Source organism: Osmerus mordax, chromosome 8 (genome assembly GCF_038355195.1).
Source record: "Osmerus mordax isolate fOsmMor3 chromosome 8, fOsmMor3.pri, whole genome shotgun sequence".
Classification (NCBI taxonomy): Eukaryota; Metazoa; Chordata; class Actinopteri; order Osmeriformes; family Osmeridae; genus Osmerus; species Osmerus mordax.
Genome location: NC_090057.1, coordinates 18,889,931 through 18,911,412, shown reverse-complemented (window position 1 = coordinate 18,911,412; position 21,482 = coordinate 18,889,931). Strand labels below are relative to the sequence as shown.

Genomic DNA, 21,482 nt, shown 5'->3' with positions numbered 1-21,482 from the left:
TTTAACTATGAATTTGACTATGATAGGTGTGAAAACAATTTGAATTAAATTATGAAATGAAATCGTACTCGACCGTAACCACATATCTTTAAAAATGCATTGATTTGTCATGGCTCTCCTCCGAGTTTTGACTACTCTCACTGTTTGTGAGTTTGCTCGGCCCTCCCTCATGCAGGATTGACAGGAACAGAATGTGAGGATGATCGTGTCATCCTCAGGCATGATTCTGTAATGGAAATCATTGCATGGGCTCAGAAACATCCTCCAGAACTCATTGTCTGTGAACACAGTTTGCCGTGCCATCCACAAATGCAGGTTAAAGCTCTATCATGCAAAGAAGAAGCCACATGTGAACATAATCCAGAAACACTGAGATTTTCTCTGGGCTAAAGCTAATTTAAAATGGACTGCCAAAGTGGGAAAACTGTTCTGTGGTCAGACAAATTGAAATTTGAAATTCTTTTTGGAAACCTTGGACACTGCGTACTCCAGACTAAAGAGCAGAGGGACCAACTGGCTTGTTATCAGAGCTCTGTTCAAAAACCTGCTTTTCTGATGGTATGGGGTGCATTAGTGCCTAGTGGTCAGCTTGCACATCTGGAAAGGCAACATCAATGCTTAACCCTCGTGCTGCCTTCGGGTCACATGACCCAAAGGTTCATAACGAACTATCGTTGTGTTTACCCAATTTTACCCAATACAAAAACAAATTAAAATAATTGTATTTTAACCTTTGCAATGTGGGGGGTCTGAGACAGCCTAGCTGTTAAAAGAAAATGCTTCACTTTGTCTTTGTATGCGGTAAATCTGTCGCAATACGACGGTGGGTCACAATGACTGATGGGTCAGAATGACCCGAAGATAACACAAGGGTTAAAGGTATATACAGGTTTTATAGCAACATTGCATTTGCTTGCATCCAGGCATCATATTTTTCAGGGAAGGCCTTGCATTTTTTAGGAAGACAATGTGAAACCACATCCTGCATTGTTACAATTGCATTACTTCGTAATAGAACAGTCCGGGTGCTGAACTGGCCTGCCTGCAGTCCAGAATTTTCACCAGTTAAAACCATTTGGTGGATCATGAAAAGAAAAATATGACAAAGAAGACCCAGGATCATTGAGCAGCAAGAATCCTGTATCAGACACAAAAGGGACAGCAGTCCTCTCCAACAACTACGGCAACTGGTTTCCTCAGTTCCCAGAGAGATACAGACTGTTGTTAAAAGAAGAGGGGATGCTACACAGTGGTGAACATGGCCTTGTCCCAACTTTTTTGAGACGTGTTGCTGCCATCAAATTCAAAATGACTTTTTTTCCTTAAAATTGTACATTTCATCAGTTTAAACATTTGACATGTTGTATGTGTTCTAATGTGAATAACATAATGGGTTTATAAGATTTGTTAATCATTGTATTCAGTTTTTTATTTTATTTTACACAATGTCCCAACTTTTCTGAAATTGGGGTTGTAATAAAAACTAAAATGACAGCTTGTCACAAAGACTAGACTAAAACTAAAATTAAAACAGGCCGCCAAAAACAACGTTAATTAGACCATCCATCCATCATCTTCCGCTTATCCGGGGGTCGGGTCGCGGGGGCAGCAACCTAAGCAGGGAGGCCCAGACTTCCCTTTCCCCGGCCACTTCCACCAGCTCTTCCTGGGGGACCCCGAGGCGTTCCCAGGCCAGCTGAGAGACATAGTCCCTCCAGCGTGTCCTGGGTCTTCCCCGGGGCCTCTTCCCAGTGGGACGTGCCCAGAACACCTCACCAGGGAGGCGTCCAGGAGGCATCCATATCAGATGCCCGAGCCACCTCAACTGGCCCCTCTCGACGCGGAGGAGCAGCGGTTCTACTCTGAGCCCCTCCCGGATGACTGAGCTTCTCACCCTATCTCTAAGGGAGAGCCCGGACACCCTGCGGAGAAAACTCATTTCGGGCGCTTGTATTCGCGATCTCGTTATTTCGGTCACTACCCACAGTTCGTGACCATAGGTGAGGGTAGGAACGTAGATCGACTGGTAAATAGAGAGCTTCGCCTTTCGACTCAGCTCCTTCTTCACCACGACGGACCGATGCAGAGCCCGCATCACTGCGGACGCCGCACCGATCCGCCTGTCGATCTCACGCTCCATCCTTCCCTCACTCGTGAACAAGACCCCGAGATACTTGAACTCCTCCGCTTGGGACAAGATCTCCTCCCCGGCCTCAGATTTGGAGGTGATGATTCCCATCCCAGCCGCTTCGCATTAGGTTGCGAACCGCTCCAGTGAGAGCTGAAGGTCACAGCCCAATGAGGCCAACAGGACCACATCATCTGCAAAAAGCAGTGACCCGATCCTGAGGTCACCAAACCGGACCCCCTCAACGCCCTGGCTGCGCCTAGAAATTCTGTCCATATAAGTTATGAACAGAATCGGTGACAAAGGGCAGCCCTGGCGGAGTCCAACCCTCACCGGGAATAAGTTCGACTTACTACCGGCAATGCGGACCAAACTCTGGCACCGGTCGTACAGGGACTGAACAGCCCCGATCAGGGAGTCCGGTACCCCGTACTCCCGGAGCACCCCCCACATGAGCCCCCGAGGGACACGGTCGAACGCCTTTTCCAATCCACAAAACATGTGTAGACTGGTTGGGCGAAATCCCATGCACCCTCCAGAACCCTGCCGAGGGTATAGAGCTGGTCCACAGTTCCACGGCCAGGACGAAAACCACATTGCTCCTCCTCAATCCGAGGTTCGACAATCCGACGGACCCTCCTCTCCAGCACCCCTGAATAGACTTTCCCAGGGAGGCTGAGGAGTGTGATCCCCTTAAAGTTGGAGCACACCCTCCGGTCCCCCTTTTTAAAGAGGGGAACCACCACCCCGGTCTGCCAGTCCAGAGGCACTGTCCCCGATGTCCACGCGATGTTGCAGAGTCGTGTCAACCAAGACAGCCCTTTTCAACCCCCTCAGCCCCAGAGATAGAAGGGCCCCCCCCAACAACAAAACACCACTCCCGTGGGCCGTTCCTCCCAATCACGCCCCTCCAGGTCTCACTGTCATTGCCCACATGAGCATTGAAGTCCCCAAGGAGGATGAGGGCATCTCCGGGAGAAGCGCTTTCCAGCACCCCTCCCAGAGACTCCAAAAAGGGTGGGTACTCAGCGCTGCCGTTTGGTGCGTAAGCACAAACAACAGTGAGGACCCGTCCCCCCACCCGAAGGCGGAGGGAGGCTACCCTCTCGTCCACCGGGGTGAACCCCAACGTACAGGCGCCGAACCGAGGGGAAACAAGTATTCCCACCCCAGCTCAACGCCTCTCACCGAGGCAACTCCAGAGTGGATGGAGTACTCAGCCCCTCTAAAGTCCTATTGATAAACTGAGGGGATAAACACTCACTTGAAAGGTATCATGATGGTTTCTTTCTTGTGACATCTTCAAAGTGAATGTTTAGGCTATTTTTTTGGGCAATCAGTAGGACTTTTGAGGCCCTGTTAAAGACATTAATGACTTAAGCCTAGCATATACCGGCTATGGCGCATCGTGTCATATCATCATATCAATACAATACATATAGTTAGTAAAGTTAATAACAGCGACGTCACGCAGAGGCTCTGGGTTAGGGGCCCCCTGAGCTCATGGGCCCCTGGGCCCGGTAGGCCCCTTGGTTAATCCATCCCTGACTAACCCTAATCCTGAAATGGAAATACATTTAATTAAAAGTGTGCCTGACGAGGAACAACTCAAATAACTTTTTGGGTCTCACAATATAAGTGTGGTGGTTATCAAAGCAATGAATAACATGACTTCGGTACATGACTTAACTTTATTATTAAAATGTCTGTGAACATAGTAAAATAAGTTATACATCTGTCCATCTTTTACATAACTTTATTCTGTCTCAACAGTTCATAATAAAGACAGCATTGGGACAGTGGTAGTTCCTGTACTTCTGAAATGTCCTAAACAACAATGTTCCAAAAATCGCTATTTAAATAATTTCCACAGGAAATCATGACATAAGCAATCAACTCTTGCCCCTTAAAAAAAAAAATCATTGCTATTACTAAACAGCTATACAATTCCTCAAGCATACGATAGAAATGTTATTGCACAATAGGCCATCTTGCAAAGTAGCAAGCTTCACTAAGTCTCAAAGACAGATACATTTCAGACAACAGATTTTTGATGCTTTAACAGGATAAACATGTTATTTATGAACTTACATAATTTCTTCTGCTTAAAAAAAAAGAAAAAAAAAAGTGAATTGTGGTTGAGTGGTAGATGGGTTGTTACTGAGTGTTCAGGGTGGAGAAGGGGTCAGGTTCCTTTCCTGTGACACCTGCTTTTCAAGGCTCAGACATGGTTGACCTGACTGGATCCTGGGCTGCTGCCTGCTGGGATATGCAGTCCTGCCCCTGGCCTCCACTGGGCTGGGGACCCCCAGGGAGGTCCTGGGAGCCTTGAGCAGCCAGCGGTCTGCCATCCTGAGGAGGGGGTGGGCCAGTTCCAGGGGGCAGCTGCTGGGGAGGGACACCGTAATCCCACGGTCCAGGGAAGCGCAGGTCCTGGTGGTAGGGGGGATATGGACCTGGGGGGCCTCCTCCAAACACTGGGCCTGTGGTGGTGGTGGTGGTGGTGGTGGGGGGGGGGGTAGGGTTAGGGGTTAAACAACATGACATTGGTGCCGTAGTACAAACTGCAGGGCCATGAGACCAAACAAAAATAAAATTAAAGCAAATCTAGAGAAGGGATGCACTACCTGGATGTTGTGGGATGTTGGAAGGAAAGCGCATGGGACCCGGACCCAGAAGAGGCCCGTGGCGGGTACCCATCATCGCTGGGTGTCCGTTAGGAGGAGGTCTGTACCGGAACTCCGCACTGGGCATTCCCTCAGTCCCATTGGCCTGTCTTATCCCAGGGGCCAGATGGGAAGGTGGAGGGGGACGGTAGCCATGTGCAAAGGGGGGAGGTGGGGGGAGTCGCGGCCCTGGGGGGGGCGGCCCGTGTGACAGGGGGCCTGGGTCCCTAATGGGAGACTCCAGGAACGATCCGGGTCCCTGCGGTCTGGAGCTCTGACAAACATCAGCAGACAACAAATGTAAACGTTTAACTCATCAAATCTCACCCAGCTATCGAGTTAGGGTCAGGCCACTCCCACAATGCTCAATCACGGTACCAAGATCCACACTGTGATTTTAAAATTAGCACTGTTTCATTGCAGCTAACCTCACATCCAAACACAGCATTTCAGGGAAAAAAAGATAGGATTTCCACCACAGGGATATATAACAGTTAAAGATGCTGTAAAGCAAATTCCATGATTTGCTTCTCAGTACATTTTATACGTGTGAAATGAGTTGCTGAAAGAATGTGCAAAGCTCTAAAACGTTGTCGCACTGAAATGTGGAGTTAGTCCGTTGAACAGTTTCTCACCCGTTTTCAGCTCATGTTTTGTATAGGCGGGGCAAAACCCAACCGATCTACGTCACAGCGACCTATCTACGTCAGATCACAGATGGTTGCATTCTGTTACTCAGCTGGTACGATGCAAAGACAGTAAAGTAATTAACACATTAGACACTCAGAAACTGCAGGTAGGTCTGTTCTGATATCTGCAATTGATTTAGCTAGTGTTGCTGTTGTTGCTAAATTCGGGGGGAGTCAGGTGGCTGAGCGGTTAGGGAAGCGGGCTTGTAATCAGAAGGTTGCCAGTTCGGTTCCCGGCTGTGCCAGATGACGTTGTGTCCTTGGGCAAGGCACTTCACCCTACTTGCCTCGGGGGAATGTCCCTGTACTTACTGTAAGTCGCTCTGGATAAGAGCGTCTGCTAAATGACTAAATGTAAATTCAATAAATTTGAGGGGGCGGAGCTTCAGCTCCTTCAGATGACACGCCCCCCCCAGTCTCAAGCAGAGAAGACTGCTGATTTTCTCACGATTTCAAAGCCTAATTTAACATACTTGTCTGTTTTTTCTTTCGAATTTGGATGGGTAGTTAACTACTATTTTCAATTCCACTTTACAGCATCTTTAAGGCTTTGAAATAACCATGCCACCATTTCAAATCAGTGCTGTGAGACCACACATAAGGATTGGGAGTGTCAACCATTATGTCTGCACCCAGAGACCCAAGCCTTCAGGCGAGCAGGGTAGGGAAGTGCAATGATACACAAGCACACCTTTCATCTGTCCTGGGCAGCGCACCACACCCTGAGCCCCTGCCTCTATACTCACTGGCTCTGAACACTCAGTAGAGACCTCATTTCCTGTTTCAAGGCTTTCAGACCGTGTTGGGTCTGTCTGCTATTAGGAGAGCAGGGATAGAAGACGCACACACACAGTACATAAGGGTGGTAAACCTGGTCTAAAGTTCAGGACAGGGGAGGACAGGACAAGAACACACACATTAAGTAATGTATCAAGTAGTTTTTTTGACATGTAGTACACAAACATACCAAATCCTCCATATTGGTGGGAGAGGAGGTCCGTGGGCCAGGATCTGAGGAGAGGAAGTGTAGAATGATGAGAGCACTTTCCATTTCCTGTTAAAAGGGCAACAGTAATAATAAGAAGCTGGCCTTGCATACCTGAACGGTTAGGCACTGTGTGTTTCTCAAATGGAGGCCGATGCCCTGTGGAATGAACAAAAACAAATAGGTTCATCCTGATTCCAGGTGATGAATATGACATTTGAACTTACTCTTATTCGTTACAGTTCACATTCCTTTTACGTGACAGAATCCAATTCTGTATTTGCAAGCCCTGCAATTGGCACTTGAGTAAAACTTAAAGCAGTTCAAACTTCACAACTAGCACACACATCGATTGACAAAGTTTCTCACTGGCTCAACCTACTACAATCTCTTCATAATAGCAAATGACAACAGAGGAAAGTCATAACAAGGCAGGACTGCAAGCAGGCTTTAATATGGAAAGCAACCCGAGAAATGAAACACTGGATTATCTGTTCAAAGATGGCAGAAGGGGAGGAGAAAAGAATGGACAGTGACCACAAGGGAGAACTCAACCTAAAATGAAAGTTATCATCAGGTCCTTTTAAAGGGGCACAAGGAACATCAATATAGTGAAGAGATAGACTAGGAAGAGAAAGAGATTATCTGAGAAGAAAAAGTTAAGAACTTATAAAAGAGAAAAAAGGGTTTAAAGAGTAGTGAGGCGGAGCATGCGAAAGGTAGACTGATGGCTGATCAGGACCCTTGGATAGCAGCGGTGCAACTGGAGACTCACCGTAGGAGTCAATCCTGCGCCCAATGGGGGCGGACAGGGGCCGCCCAGGGCCCTCTATCATTAGAGGAGGAGATGGGGCTCCTCCGCTCACAGGAGAGGGCCCGTACGAGTCACCTGTTCAAACCAAACCACCCGTTTTAACCACAAGTACTGTCACCACAGCCAAGCACAGAGCCAGCCCCTGCTTCCACAAAGCCAGCTCCGAGAATCGAAATCTCTTCCATCTAGTTCAACAATGACCCAGCCATCAAGATGTACATGATCCACTTGCACAATGGATATCACATTCACAAACATCAGTAAACCAACATGACAAAAAGTTGTGGACTGTGAAAGAAGTTCATCCCTGGACTGGGGTGGGGTGGCCTAATTTAACCACAAGCACCCCAGATTAAGGGAACATTTAGAACCCTTAGAGAGACTGACAGGGCCGGTAAAAAAGTTCCCCCTAAATTTCCTCAAAAAGAATTGGGCCGCCACATTGGTGGCGGCCCCACCAGGATTTGGACACAGTAACAACACCACAGTAACAGCCAATCCCATCCCTCCAGGGTCAACGTAAATACAACTAAACAACGTCAAAACAAGTCTTCAACAATAGAGACATTAAATTAAATTCACTCGTGTGTGTGTGTGCATGCGTGGTGGTGATGACAGATTACCACATCGGACAGCAGGCTGGCCAGAGTTGGATGCACGGAGATCGTTCAGTTGGTTGGAGAGAGAGGCAAGTCTAGAGACAAAGGCAACAACATTTATGATTGATCAGCTGTAGAGCCTTGCAATGCACACGTACAATCTGTAACAGGCTCAAATGTAACCGCAAAATCCTAAATACGCCGTCATGGCTTTTTAAACAAACCTGGTAGGGAGCTAGTAGTTCAGATGTAAGGTTATGTGGTTGAGCTCACCTCTCATGGAGATTCCTCCTTAAAGTCTTCTCCTGAGACAGGCTTCGCTCAGCAGTGTTGGCAGCAACCTGGAGACCAGAGGAAGAGTTGTGCTGAACACCAGGACTACACGCAGAACAGGGATGGGAGCATGAACATGGAAGGCTTGGATGTGTCAACATACCCAGTTCTCATGAGCCTTCCGCTCCTGCTCAGCGATCTGGAACGCACAAGATAAGAGGTCATGGAACGTAGCCTCAAACCTGCAGGAGGAGACCATTGGAAGCATCCTCCTGACAACTCTTTCCTACTTAAGCGTTGATGAGGTGACTTTGGATTCCAGGTTTGAGAACTAAGGAGCAAGGCGAGGATGTTCCCTGCTCACCTGGACTTTGAGGGCCTTCTCAGTTTTCTTCACCTCCTCCTCCATCTCCTTGATTCTCTGCCGGTAGATCTTCACTTCCTGCTCTGCTTCCAGGGCCCTCCCGTCCACCTCGGAGAGCTTTATCTCCTTGTCGCGACGCTCCAGTTCCTCATCGGTCAGGCGTCTGTGAGGGCAACAGGCCATGTGTCGGAGGGTCCATGTAGAGTGGGAGCCACAAAAACACGGCACAGACCTGCCACTATGTCGGCTTACCTCTGGAGGGAGATCTCCTTCTGCTGGTACATCTCAGTCATGATCTCGTACTTCTGTTGGAGGATTTTTAGCTGGTTTTCGATCAGGCTCTTCTCGCTTTTCAAGGACGTGGAGTCGTGTTCCAGCTCCCTGTATTTTTCTGGTCGAACAGAATCAAGTTCTATGTTGAAAAGACGTGTGAAAGAACAAGTCAGTGAGAGACTGGATTCATATTACTGCAACAAACCTTCTAGAGCTTTCCGATCCTTCTCCTCGTTCTGCAGTTTGGTTTGGAACCGGTTGCGCTCCTCCTCCACAACAGACAGGGTGGTTTGAACCTGTGGATGGTTCGTAGATTGAGGCAGGTGAACACTTGGTTCTGACATTGAGTATTTGCCTTTTAAGGGGCACATATGAAATGACTGGCACCATCTTATACTGGCCTTACATTTTGCTCTGATTTGAATGTCTTAGGAATCCTCTGACAAAAAATAATTTCCAACTCAGCTTCGGCTGTCACTTCTGCTCAATTACTAGCCACAGGCGTCCCAGATGCAAATATTACCAAACGGGTTGATTTGATCAGTTCCAATGGTCGCCAATGGTCTTGTGGTGTGAGATATGCATGGAGCATTTCTGACAATGAAGATCATTGGTTGCCAAGGAGAGCTGCCTTAGGGAACCAGGACGAACACTGAAGAGTTCATCCTTATGATTGTCAGATATACCCTGTAAGACCATTTGTCTACACTGTATAAAGCATGAAGCAGGATCCCTAGCACTTTCATTGAGTGCTGCTCCACCTAAAATGAAGGAAAGAAGGACATCTAGTTTGACAGCCTTGCGTACGTGTGCATGCGTGTTGTGTTACCTGAGAAACATCCATCAGCTGCTTGATTCTCTTCTTCATGGAGCTGGCTCGATCGGCAACTGAAGGAAAACTCTGGTTAAGTAAATTTTCTGGATCTGAACAAATTCACTGACATACAAATAAAGTACATGGTGAAGAATCTCAAGCCATTTCAGCTGTAAATCTCACCGGTGCCGGCTTCACCATTAGCCACAGCTTTGGTGTCGCTCTTCTGCAGGTCGTAGGCCTCCAGGTCGACCAGCAGCTCTGTCAGGACCTGTCGCAGGGAGAGACAGGAGATGAGCAGGAGACAATGAGCGCCTCGTGTCCATTAGAGGCCCCTTTATTAAGATAAATCTTTAGAACTGGGACCGTCAGATGAGGGAGTGTGACGCTGGGTAAACAAGCTCACCTCATTGCTATGATCCTTTTGAGTGATGGTGTCCTCATATTCTTTCTGGGACTTGATAAACACTTTTATTTGTTCGCACAATTGGTGGGTTTTTTCTTCCAAATCTTTGGCTGTGTTTTTCAGCTGCAGGGAGGAGGATACAGTTTGTAGAAGAATGGTGCAGTCCTAGATCCCAGAATCCCTTAATTGAACATCCAACAGTGTGTCAATGTATCCTGATGGAATGCAGAAACGGGATCCTGTGGTGTACTTACTGAGCTGTTCTCCTCCTTGAGTGTGGTGTGATCCCTCTGGAGACACTGGTGCAGGGTGTTGCGAGCATCTTCTCTGATCTTTGACTCCTCCATAAGAACTTTGGACTACAGAGATTGAAAATATGCAGAACTTGTGTAATATAACATATGGAAGTAATATGGAGTCATATTGATCACACCACCCATACCTTAGCGAGAGCATCCTGTGTCTTCTTCATACTGCGTTGCAGTTTAGAGATGTTTTTTTCATAATTTGCCGACTAAAGACAAAAAATACAAATAGGCATGACAAATCGAGCAAGTTGGGAAAAGGAAAAGAGCCATACCAATGTGCTATGATAATAATCATTGTAATAGTCAAACAATGAAAGCTCACCTTGTCCACATGGGCCAGATACTTTGCCCTTTCACCATCAAATGTTTGCATTATTGAGTCACATTCCTCAACCAGCAGTTCATTATGTGATTCAACCTCCTTCAGAGCAATCTATTGAAGAAAGAGGGTAAAAAAAATAGGTCAGGCGTGTTGACTGGATAGATTTTACCTTGACATCTTACACGAAGACTACATGCAATACATCCATATATTTAAAAAAAATTGGAACGTGAAGTTGTAAACATATTTTAAGGAGCAACTGTCCCATCACTGTGCAAATTAGATGAACGTTTCCTCACCTCAAGTTCTTTTACCCTTTCTAGGGCCGAGTCAGCTGATTCCTTTGACATTTTTTGCTGGTTTCGGAGGTGTTCGCGCTGAAGGAAACAACCCCCCCCCCCCAAAATACTCAAACTTCATCCATGTGTGGAGTGGAGTGCATAAATAAGCCACTGAGAACACCGTAGATTTAATAAATTACCTGTGTCTTCAACTCTTCAACTTTTGCAAGGACAGCAGTGTTTTCTTTGGTTACTTCGTCTAGATGTTTCTGGATGTCTTTTTCCTCCACTGACGGTTCAATACAATAGATGCATTCAGTAGTGATTCACATTGGCAGAAGGTTAACAATCTGAAAGACAACGCTACTGTCTATATCAGAGAAAAATAAAACCTTACCAAGGTATTCCGTGCGCCTCACCTGTGGGGATACACAAATGAAAGGGGTGGTCAAAAGTCTGAGAACATGTATGGAGTATAACCTCTTATTTATGTGAATGAATGCAACACAGAATAACTTACTATCAGAATGCTCTTCCATATGAAACACATAGTGGTGATGCACCCTAAAAATACAGTGGTCAACACAGGAACCCAGGGAAACCCCATACATGTTGGACCTGGATTCCATTCTTCTGGCAGGTTAGAAATCATCTGTAAAGACACAAACACACCCAGCCGGTGTCAGTCCAACTTCGACAACAGTTCTGTATATTGACAGGGAATGCATGTACGTACATGCGTGTGTGGGAAAGGTGTGATCTAGTACGCTTCAATGTACTGCAGGGCAGCTTTGACAAAATAAGAAAGGTTAACAAATCAATCCCTATGCACACTGCCTCTAGCTGTAGAGATGGACCTTTGGCACAGTTGAGCATTCAGGGCTTGAAATTAAGGTAGCCTATCTTTTACTTGTCTGAGAGCTTAAGTTACTTGTCCAAATATGTTTTTGAAAAAGCAAAATATAAAAGTGCAATTAATAAATGATTTTATAACAATGCATCCTTTATTTAAAAAAAATCTATTTGTTATACAATATTCTGTAATTATTTAAAGTTATTATGGTAATCAGCCATTTCTTTTTGATTAATTAAGCACAATATGCATGAATAATTACAAATATTTGACATAGCTTGTACTAGTAATAGCCTTTGATTTTGACAGGAGGGGGAAATCTATTTTGCAGATATTAATACATATAGCCTAGATTTATTTGTACTTGGACAACTACAAGAAGTTCACTTGTCGAATATTGAATGTACTTGTCCTGGACAAGCGGTTAAGTCCTGGCATTTAAGAAATGGTTATTGGTTGTGCTTTAAGCACAACAGACCATCAGGGAGGCCATGGAGCCCTATCCATTAACAGATACATTTAAACTGTGCACGTGTCAGACAGGCAACAAACTGCTAAGAGTTTCTCTGAGAAAATCCAAGATTAAACAAATTCAAGACACTGTATTGCTATCTTGAATTTGCATATCTATCTGGCCTTCTGGGGATTAAGATTGCGACACATGCACTTTCAACCCTATAAATTGGGTAATAATTTACAAATAAACCATTGACCACGTCAAATCTTTGGACATGAGACAAACTCGTTACAGTAGACCTTAAGTAAGTATGGTGACCAAAAGCGATAATAGGCCTACCAGCATGCAGAAACAATTCAACTGATTAACAACATTTGGTTATGACGGGAGACCTGTGATCTAACGTCCATAATCTCCAATCCAAGCGTGAGACCTACATACTGAATCAGACTTCTACACATGGACGAAGAGCGTTTGGTAAGTCAACTTGTTTCATACTTTCAACAGTAGATGTTTATGTATTAGAAAGGAATCTGTATCTAAAACGTTAGCTAATAGGCTACGTGAGATTCACAATTTAGCTAGTCGGACGTCTTTACTTACATGTTGAAATTCCGTAATAAACAAGACATAAAAGGTATACAGATGATCAGATTCCGTCATGGGAACGGGTTGTGTTTCTTTCGAATCCATTTTAACCAGCTCGCTACTGGTATCTATCTGACTGGCTAGTTTGACAGCTACGTTTGCTAGTTTTTACAGTGCTAGGTATACATGTAGCTACTAAGATAGCTATTGGCAGCGCTATGCTGCTCTGTAAAATGTGACTATCATTTTAGCTTTTCTTTTTGCCTCCAACGAGATTTGTCATTAATAGTTTGATTACTCGCCAATGTACAAAAACGCTTCTCAAGCCACCGTCAGTGCCAAGGCTTAGCACACGTCAACAAAAAAGGGGGAGGATCTTAGAACTACAACACGTCTTACGTCATATCAAGAGCGACACAGACCAACCTTATCACCCTACGTCACACGACTGTCAAGCATGCTCAACTGCGCATGTCGGAGGCAAAAGACGAACTTCTCCCGGGTATAATACACTTGGAGTGTCGACCAGGTCATCATATATCTCTGGCCACTGGATTTTAGGGCTTGACATTATTTTTTATTTTTTTTAACTAGCCTGACGTTGTCATACTCATAATTCTAGTCAGAATATGAGTCTGATACCGCTCCGTGGGCTGTGAGTATGGGGCGTGTTTCAACCGAATCCGGAAAAAAATGCCTCTTCACTCAATTGGATAGACCTACAACCAATCAGAGCAACGTAGTATGTTGTTTGATGAAAACGAATTCAACCCAAGCGCTCTTTGGTGATGTGGTTGATTACATTACTGTTGATCATCTGTCCATCATCGTATAAAGCCCGCCCTGACAATTTGATTGGTCCGAACAGCTCTTGTTCAGGAGATAGTTTTTCCACAACCGAGCGACCCCAGACCCAACTTCCCGACCACATTTTTTTGTGGGCGAGTTAAGTTTGGCTGGCATCCAGGCTAGAATGAAACAGGCTCGGTTAAAGAAATCCGAGATCATGGCTATGTTCAGCAGGCTTGTATCTACAAAAGGCAGTCCTCCCTGACGTTTATAGTGTAGAATGGAGTGAAATACAACATTGTGCACACTGCCAGTGAGCGAACCGAGTCTGACTGAGGCTAACAACGTCAAAACAGTGTAACGGGGACGCAGTCTCACTCAGATTGCTAGTTTTACACAAATCACAAAAATAATTGGACCAGCTGGCTAAAAGCAGAATTCCCATATCTCTTGAAAGCTGCCCTGCCCCCAAATCAAAGTTCTGATGTGACAGATCAATGGGGAATCGCTTTCTCTCAAAGGCTGTCCTCCTCAACCTTTTTGGTCTTTTTAACTATTTCTATAATCCGTGTACTTCTCTAGCCATTATAAAGGCTATCCTTTCCCGTTTTTCTGTAACCACATTGCGCGCGCATCCCGAATGTTTACAAACAAATAATTGGTCTATACTCTTGGCCACCAGAACCTGTCCAGAGAATGTCTAATATAGGGAGAACTGCCACTTTTGGGAAACTTCCGGGTTCTGAACTGGTTGCAGTTCCACTCAAGTTCCATATGAGGGCACTAACGAGCCAGTGCAGAATGAATGGAGGTCTATGGAGCTATACCCCTCAAAATCCACTTTTCTCAGGATATAATTTTGTGTCTAGAAATGTGAATTCTGAATTCGAAAGGGGAGGAAAAAAAATACACACTGCTGGGTGTTGGATTTTTTCAAAGTCGCCTTTCTGTTCTAAAAAGCCTTTGAAAATGTCAATGACGTCATACACATCGTACGACCAGAGATACTGCTTTACGGCAAGCTCTGGTCACTTCCTTTTTTCTCTCGAGGCATCGACAACACAGCTAACAGGTTAGGCTCTACTTGTCAATACACATGCTAGAAAGAGTTTTGGTCTTCTAATGTTGTTGCTAATGCTTTGACATTCTGATTCCGCTTCGGATGCCATCAAGCGGGATCTCTGGTCGTAGTCAGTCCTTCACTAACCAATCAGCATTCATTAGCAGAATGCTAGCGTGTTATGGACAACAACGACTCACCCTGTAAGAATTCGAAAGTACATAAGTACTCGTTCATTCAACTTTCGACCTATAATCCATGTTGAACATGCAAAAACTACAATCAAATCTGAGATTTCTGCACGACAACCAGGCGAAAGAGACAAATGTAGCCGTTTAGCTCCATAGACTCCCATTCATTTTGCACTCGCTCACGATCACCCCCAGTGGAACTCTGGTGGAACTGCAACCAAATTCGGTACAATGGGGCTTAATAGGGAGTGGAAAGGCTCTCCTTAAACAGGCTCTGACCCGTCTACGGAAAGCCTGTTTAAGCGCTGCAAGACCCAGTGACTTGCGCTTAAACAGTCAAGAGCTAATAAAGTCTTGCAGCACTGCTTGATTTACTGAAATTATTATGAAATGTTATGTACTAGCCATTTGCCTACTTTAGCAAGTCACAGTATCCCCTGATAGTGTAGGCTAACTGAGAAAACACAGTGAATAATTCCTCTTTCAAGTAATAAGCCCCTGTTGAAGTGTTGAGCATTAAATTAGCTGCACGGTCTGTAGAGATCTTGGGACAAAGCCACTTGTTTTGTGTTTTGCTAATGCAGAATTCGGTCATATAAAATCGGTAAAATAGACATAATGATCGAGTGGCATATAAAGTGTGGCAAGTACAGCTCTTCCAGACTTGCCCTACCAAAAAAATCCACTTGTCCCGGACAAGCCTTAATGTCGAGCCCTGTACATGGCTCGACTCTTGATACAGATCAGAATCCATCATATCTTGGACACCCAAAATCAGCGAATCTCACAGCCAAATCAGCGCAATAGAAAATGCGCTAATTTCTTTGTGGAAAAAAAAGTGGAAGACTTGTCTGTAAGTCTGAAATAAACTGTGAAAAGGGATTTGATGATCACTAGTCTAGTGATTACGTTATTCTGTGTTCTGTGTTTTTTTTTTTTTTAACAAAGCAACCGATATTGCCAAAAGCGACAGCAAGCTAGTGGACTGCCGAGTCGCTTTCACTCCAAAATAGCGGAAACGTAGTGCTGCTACTGGGCACTGGTATTGCAATGGAGCATTTCATAGGATTCCTAATATCCAGAGAGAAGAATCCCATAATTCCTGACAACCACCCATGGGTTCAACTGAGGATCGATCAGTCTCTTGGAATGACTTAATAAATATGTCATGGTATTTTTGTGATGAAAAGTGCACTGATATAATTTACATTAGCTAACGTTAGTAGCTAACCGTTGACAAACGTTACAGACTAGCTAACGCTAGCTAGCTATACAAGTTATAAAACTGACTGCATTAACGTTAATAACGTCAGTGCTTAGGGCGCTTACACTGACAGAACCAGCAGAATTCAGTGCACTGAAAGTACCCAGATGACGCACTGCAAACGGTCAAAAAATGCAGTGTACAACGATGGACACTACTCGCCCTAAACGGGCGCCATATTGGCTACGTAGCGGAAGAGGAGGAGCCCTTTCGGCAGCTTTTCATTTAATTTCTAAAATAATGGCGGACGAAATGACTCGCGAGCAGATTCGCCTTAGATTCGCGGGTGTCACAATCAGATTTGCGTCCGTCACTTCCCGCCAAGTGGTTAACTTAAGTGTTCCATTTGAGACAGCACTACTCAGCGACGGAGTGCACTACAGATGTAAGTGCACTGTATTGCAGTGCACTGTATTGCAGTGTACTTAGTAAAGTGCGCGGTAGTAGACACAGCCTATGTCTTTTGAATTAAAGTGCGCAGAATGGCCAAAATGGCGACGTAAACAGTAAAGTCACGTGACGTCCGGAGCTCTATTGGCTTTCACTTCTTGTCAATCTAAGTTCTTTGGTGGAACTGCAACCAGTTCAGAAGCCGGAAGTCTCCCGAGAGTGGCAGTTCTCCCCATATTACATTCCAGAGATTCTAACCCCTCCTCAAAATGCACGTAACAAAAAACAACAGTTAATTATTAAAATAAACGCAAGAAAAACACAATTAAACACAAAAACACGCACTTACCAAATCAACGACTTTTCCCCAATTTTGAAAGAGCACACTGAGGAGATTTTGCATGTAAGCATAGGCTGGTTTAGATGTAGGTGGTCCTTCCTCATTTAAATGAGAAGCTGATGTTGATTTCAAAGATCCTAGGAAAACAATATTTGTTTAGATGCTACTATGCCCACAGCATTATGGCTTAAAATGTTTATTTTTTTTTAGGACATACCTGAAGATGGTTGCTCTGTCTCAACACCAAGTCCGATGTCAAAAGCATTGTCAAGAATGCGTTGAGGAACCTGCATTTCCTCTGCATCTTTGAAATTTAGCTGATTGTCTTTGTTTCTGTTAAAGTGCCCTCCGTCCTCGTCTATGTCTGCTGAGTTTTGAATTTCATCATGGCTCAACTCCTCAGATGCATTCTTCTGTTGGTTCTCCGACATGGTCAAGTTGACAGTGTCTGAGTCTGCAGCAGAATTTGGAATATTTTCCTCTTCCGCTATAGCATAAGCCATGTCTGTTGAATGAATCACAAGATTGCCTCATTGAGCATGCAAAGATATATGACATTTGTTGGAATAGTTGACAGTTGGGTTCACAGTCAATGCAATCTTCTATATTTTCAGTGATATCTGCTTGGATAAATATGTAGATGTTTTTTTCAAAACTAGGAATATTAGCTTACCTGTACCAGTGCTTGATTGTCTCTCCTTTGCCAAGGGAGCACTGTCGCTGATTGCAGAGTACTTCTGACGGAGGGTGAATGCTAGTTCCTGGAAGTCATCCAAGATGGATGCCTCCTCATCAAACATACTGGTGTCCCTCTGTTGAAGGTCAGCATTATTATCCCGGCTATCCAGCATTCTCTCTATGTCATCAAGGATTGGCATCTCTGAGGCTTCCAGAATACCCTCCAGCACCTTTTCAATGTCCTCACTGTTGTCACTCTGAGAGAGGCGAACAGCTTTCAATTCTTCCTCCAAATCAGAGAACAATGCCTCCACCTTGAAGAGGTTCTTGAGACCCAGAAACTTTTGAAATCGCTCCATGTCCTCCTCCTTAAAGTGGTCTCGAAGCAGAGTCAACCTTAAAACACTGTCACTGTATTCTTGCTTTTCTTCTGTTAAAGGAATTACAATCTGGTCAGGGTCTGTGTTTTCTGCATCATTGTACATCTCAGGCTTGTCTGGTTTTGTTTTTACATCTGTGTCATATTGATTTAAGTCCAAATGACCACTCGCAATCTCAGGTTCAATATTCATAGATTCAATTTCTTTGAGTTTCTCATGTTCATCCACACCTTGGATTTCAATGGGTTCCATCTTGGATGTTGAGAGGGCTGCATTCTCATCCTCAAGGAGTTCTTCACCTTCTTCCTCTAGACCTGGTGCCTCCTCCGGGTCTGGTGCCTCCTCCGGGCCTGGTTCCTTCTCTAGACCTGGTCCCTCCTCGGGTCCTGGTCCCTCCTCCGGGCCTGGTGCCTCCTCCGGGCCTGGTGCCTCCTCCGGGCCTGGTCCCTCCTCCGGGCCTGGTCCCTCCTCGGGTCCTGGTTCCTCCTCCGGGCCTAGTCCTTCCTCGGGGCCTGGTGCCTCCTCTGGGCCTGTTGCCTCCACTGGGCCTGTTGCCTCCACTGGGCCTGGTGCGTCATCCACACCTGGGGCCTCATCCAGATTTAGAGCCTCATCCACGCCTGGAAAGTCCTTTGATGCATCTTTCTTCCAATCAATGATCAAGTGTTCATTGAATCGTCTGAATTTTGTTTCTTTCTGTTCAGAATAATCTGTGAGTGTATCCTTTTTCATTTCCTCGTTTTCTAGAGGCAACTCTTTATGGCTTTCCTCATTTGTGGTTTTGACTACATCCTTGTCGTCCAATTCCTTGGTATTTCTCTCAGAGACAGTATTTAGATCAGCTGGGTTTTCAGTTGTTGGAAAGGTAAGAGAGTCTGCTAAGACATTTTCAGTCTGTTCAGTGGATCTTTGCTCATCAATATGAAATAATGATGGGCTATCAGGTCTGTCGCTCATTACTGATTTCAACTGATTTGAGTCTTCAACACTGTGCTCACCAGACATGCTTGTCTCCTCTGGATCCTGCTGTCCTTTCCTTATCTCAAATTCTTGTTGTGTGTGAGAAGGGTTCTTTAGAGTGGTTTCTGACACAATCTCTTCCTCGTCTTCATCTTCCTCCTCTGAATCAGGCACATTAGCTGTTCTTGGTCCTCCACTAACAATTGCAAAAACTTTGTCCCCGAGTGTTGTCCACATGGTCTTGTCCTCTGAGGCCTGTTCATCCTGATGTGTGTCCAAATAACTGTCCTCTTCCTCTGCTTGCTCAGATGGCAAAGTGTCCTTTTGTTCCAAAACAGAACTTTCATCAGGGAGAGACAGTAATGGAATTTCTCTTGGGAACCCACTTTCAGCATAAGAAGGATGGTCTACTTTTTCACTCATCTCTTCATAAGAAGTAACTTTCTCAGTTTCCTCATCATCAGAAGTGACAGCATCAAATGTAGTTCCAAGTGTGGTTTTCAATTCAGGTATAGGTATACCTTCTGAAAATACCGTAGCTTGATTTTCTAAAAGAGACTCATTTTGGGTCAGATTTTCATCCTCGGGATCTGGGGGAGAATCTTTGGTTTTACCATGCTCTGAGTCAATGGCTTCAGATTCCACTGTCTTTGTGTCTAAAGTTGGGTTTGTCCATGATTCAGACTCAGACCAAGATAAGTCTGAAGGAGCAGTATCAGCTAGTTCACTGCCCCTCTTTAACTCACCAAACAAGCTGTCCTCATCAATAACTGGAGAGATGTCGCTCTCAATTTGATCGCCTTCTATCAAAGTTACTACGCGGGATGACTCAACTTCAACAGTGGTCCTATCTGGACTTGTGTTTTGATCTACAATGTTGTCCCTGTGGTTCTCCCCTAAAGAGGATAGGGAGGCTCTCAGCAAGGAATCGATATCGTAGTTGTCAAACTTGTCGAGTCCAGTTTCAAAGCACACAAAGTCTGTTTCCTAAAAAAGAAAATACATTATTTCTTACCAATTTCAGAATGCAGTCTCCGTCTCAGAAATAAAGTGATGTGTTAGTGATATTTACCTCTGCAGGTATCTCAAATTCCTTTTCAGTGTATATATGGTTTATTGCCAAAAGTTCCTTTGGGAAATAGCCAAAGCGACTGCCAACCTATATAAACAACAGCAGCATTTTAAAACAGAGATGACACAGTTGAATCATTGCTTTATCCACCTTATTGATGATTAAACATTAACTTACACTGCCTGCCCATACATCCGTCTTTTTGCCAGATAGTTTATAGTAGACATATATTGTCTCTCCCTCCTTGAAAGTCAGGAAACGACAGTCGATTCCATAGAAGTCCCTGACAGCCTTCCCCCGGCATAGGAGCACTAAGATAAGGATAGAAGATAAGACATTCACAGATAAGTTTGTATGTTTGTCCTTATGAAATGACAAAGGTAAAACTTTTTTTTGTCTACTTGGGTCTGACTGGGGATAACGGGTCCCCACAATATCACTACTAGCTGGGTAGCCTTTGTGAAATTACCATTTTACGTTGTTAGAATCACACAATCAATGTAAATTGTCTTACCGACGGAGCTGACATTTTAATGAGATAACTAGTCTAACGATAGTTAGGCTGGCATCTAGTTTAGGTTAGACACCGCCGGTAGGCTACAATGAACAGTAAGCTAACTTAGCCAGAACTGGTTGGCTTGTTTGCTAACTGGCTAGCTATACACACTGCACTTGCACATTATGTTTTCAGACGTTACAATGTAGCAAGCTAAACATTGTCAGTACTGCATTTGAACATAGGCAATGTCTTAGTGACAGATTATCTTTGTTATTCTGAAAACAACATCTAAAACCGTTAGTTGGAAATAACTAAGCGATCTAGAGTATCAAATGTGCTAGCTAGTGGTGGTACTACTACTGCTGGCGAGGCGGGGACAGGGAGAATATAGCCAGGGCTGTCAACCAGGTTTTTGCTAAATATGGGTTAAATTGCTCGGTTATCTGCGGTAGTTGGCGACTGATAACGAGGAATATACAATTCAAGGCACAGTAACGTGACTTAAACTCTTTCACCGTGGGTTACCCCATGTCACCCATCCAAGTGTCAACAGGTCAAAGATAAATACAGGGAGGATGCGGCCGGGGATACTTGAGCAGGCTAACGTAAACGGGTTTCACCGTTAAAGCACCCAGAAAGTTCGCTGTAGAAATAGTAAAGTACTCACTGCTGCACTCCTCGTCGGCGCATCTTTTAAAGTCGGAAAATCGTCTTTCCACAGAGGCCTTAGAATTTAAAGTATGTGCAAATACAAAAAAAACTAATAGGTATGTTTTATGTGCTGCCATGCTGGCAGATTTGTTGCCACTGACGGCCAAATACGCCCGAGCATGTGCAGATGAGGTGGACACGTCAGCAAATCTGTAATATCCCTTGTTTGATCACAAAACGTACATTTTGGTTATCATTCAACAGTTCGGTGATGTTAATGATTTATTAATAAAAGTCTTCCAATACTAAATCAAACCAAAAATACAATCAAGCATCCTTTCATTCAGAATATTCATACGTTTTATAAGCATCGCCTAATACTGAACAA

At 44.6% G+C, this 21,482-nt stretch overlaps 2 protein-coding genes across 6 annotated transcripts in view; one reads left to right on the top strand and one right to left on the bottom strand.

Annotated features, from left to right (window-relative positions):
* The first annotated feature begins 718 nt into the window (after nt 1-718).
* The window catches only part of LOC136947538 (putative nuclease HARBI1), a 91,231-nt gene continuing 70,467 nt past the window's right edge, over nt 719-21,482 (top strand). Inside the window, exon 1 of the mRNA XM_067241644.1 lies at nt 719-872. The gene's annotated coding sequence lies outside the window, so the exon portion shown is untranslated. The remainder of the gene's footprint in view (nt 873-21,482) is intronic.
* mia3 (MIA SH3 domain ER export factor 3) lies at nt 3,801-21,238 on the bottom strand. Of its 5 annotated transcripts, none has more exons than XM_067241196.1 (28): nt 21,111-21,238; nt 20,122-20,255; nt 19,945-20,031; nt 17,528-19,859; nt 17,072-17,359; nt 16,864-16,991; nt 11,443-11,574; nt 11,320-11,341; nt 11,123-11,211; nt 10,941-11,018; nt 10,642-10,752; nt 10,454-10,525; nt 10,266-10,370; nt 10,012-10,134; nt 9,789-9,876; nt 9,621-9,679; nt 8,997-9,087; nt 8,771-8,909; nt 8,519-8,681; nt 8,318-8,353; nt 8,155-8,222; nt 7,906-7,976; nt 7,244-7,357; nt 6,583-6,627; nt 6,451-6,494; nt 6,230-6,298; nt 4,756-5,068; nt 3,801-4,611 (listed from the first exon to the last, which is right to left on the bottom strand). In XM_067241196.1, the coding sequence occupies exons 1-28, from the start codon at nt 21,229-21,231 to the stop codon at nt 4,343-4,345; spliced, it is 5,391 nt and encodes a 1,796-aa protein (XP_067097297.1). In that variant the 5' UTR covers nt 21,232-21,238; the 3' UTR covers nt 3,801-4,342. The 5 variants fall into 5 exon arrangements, with proteins under 5 accessions (XP_067097297.1, XP_067097298.1, XP_067097299.1 ...); XM_067241197.1 differs by having other exon boundaries at nt 6,230-6,295; XM_067241198.1 differs by lacking the exon at nt 6,230-6,298.

Coding starts and splice junctions, on each gene's coding strand:
- mia3 (XM_067241196.1), bottom strand. CDS start 21,231: ATGGCAGCACATAAAACATACCTATTAGTTTTTTTTGTATTTGCACAT. Junction 9,680..9,788: donor TAATGGTGAAGCCGGCACCG/GTGAGATTTACA, acceptor GTTTTCCTTCAG/TTGCCGATCGAGCCAGCTCC. Junction 8,910..8,996: donor GGATCGGAAAGCTCTAGAAG/GTTTGTTGCAGT, acceptor CTGTTCGACCAG/AAAAATACAGGGAGCTGGAA.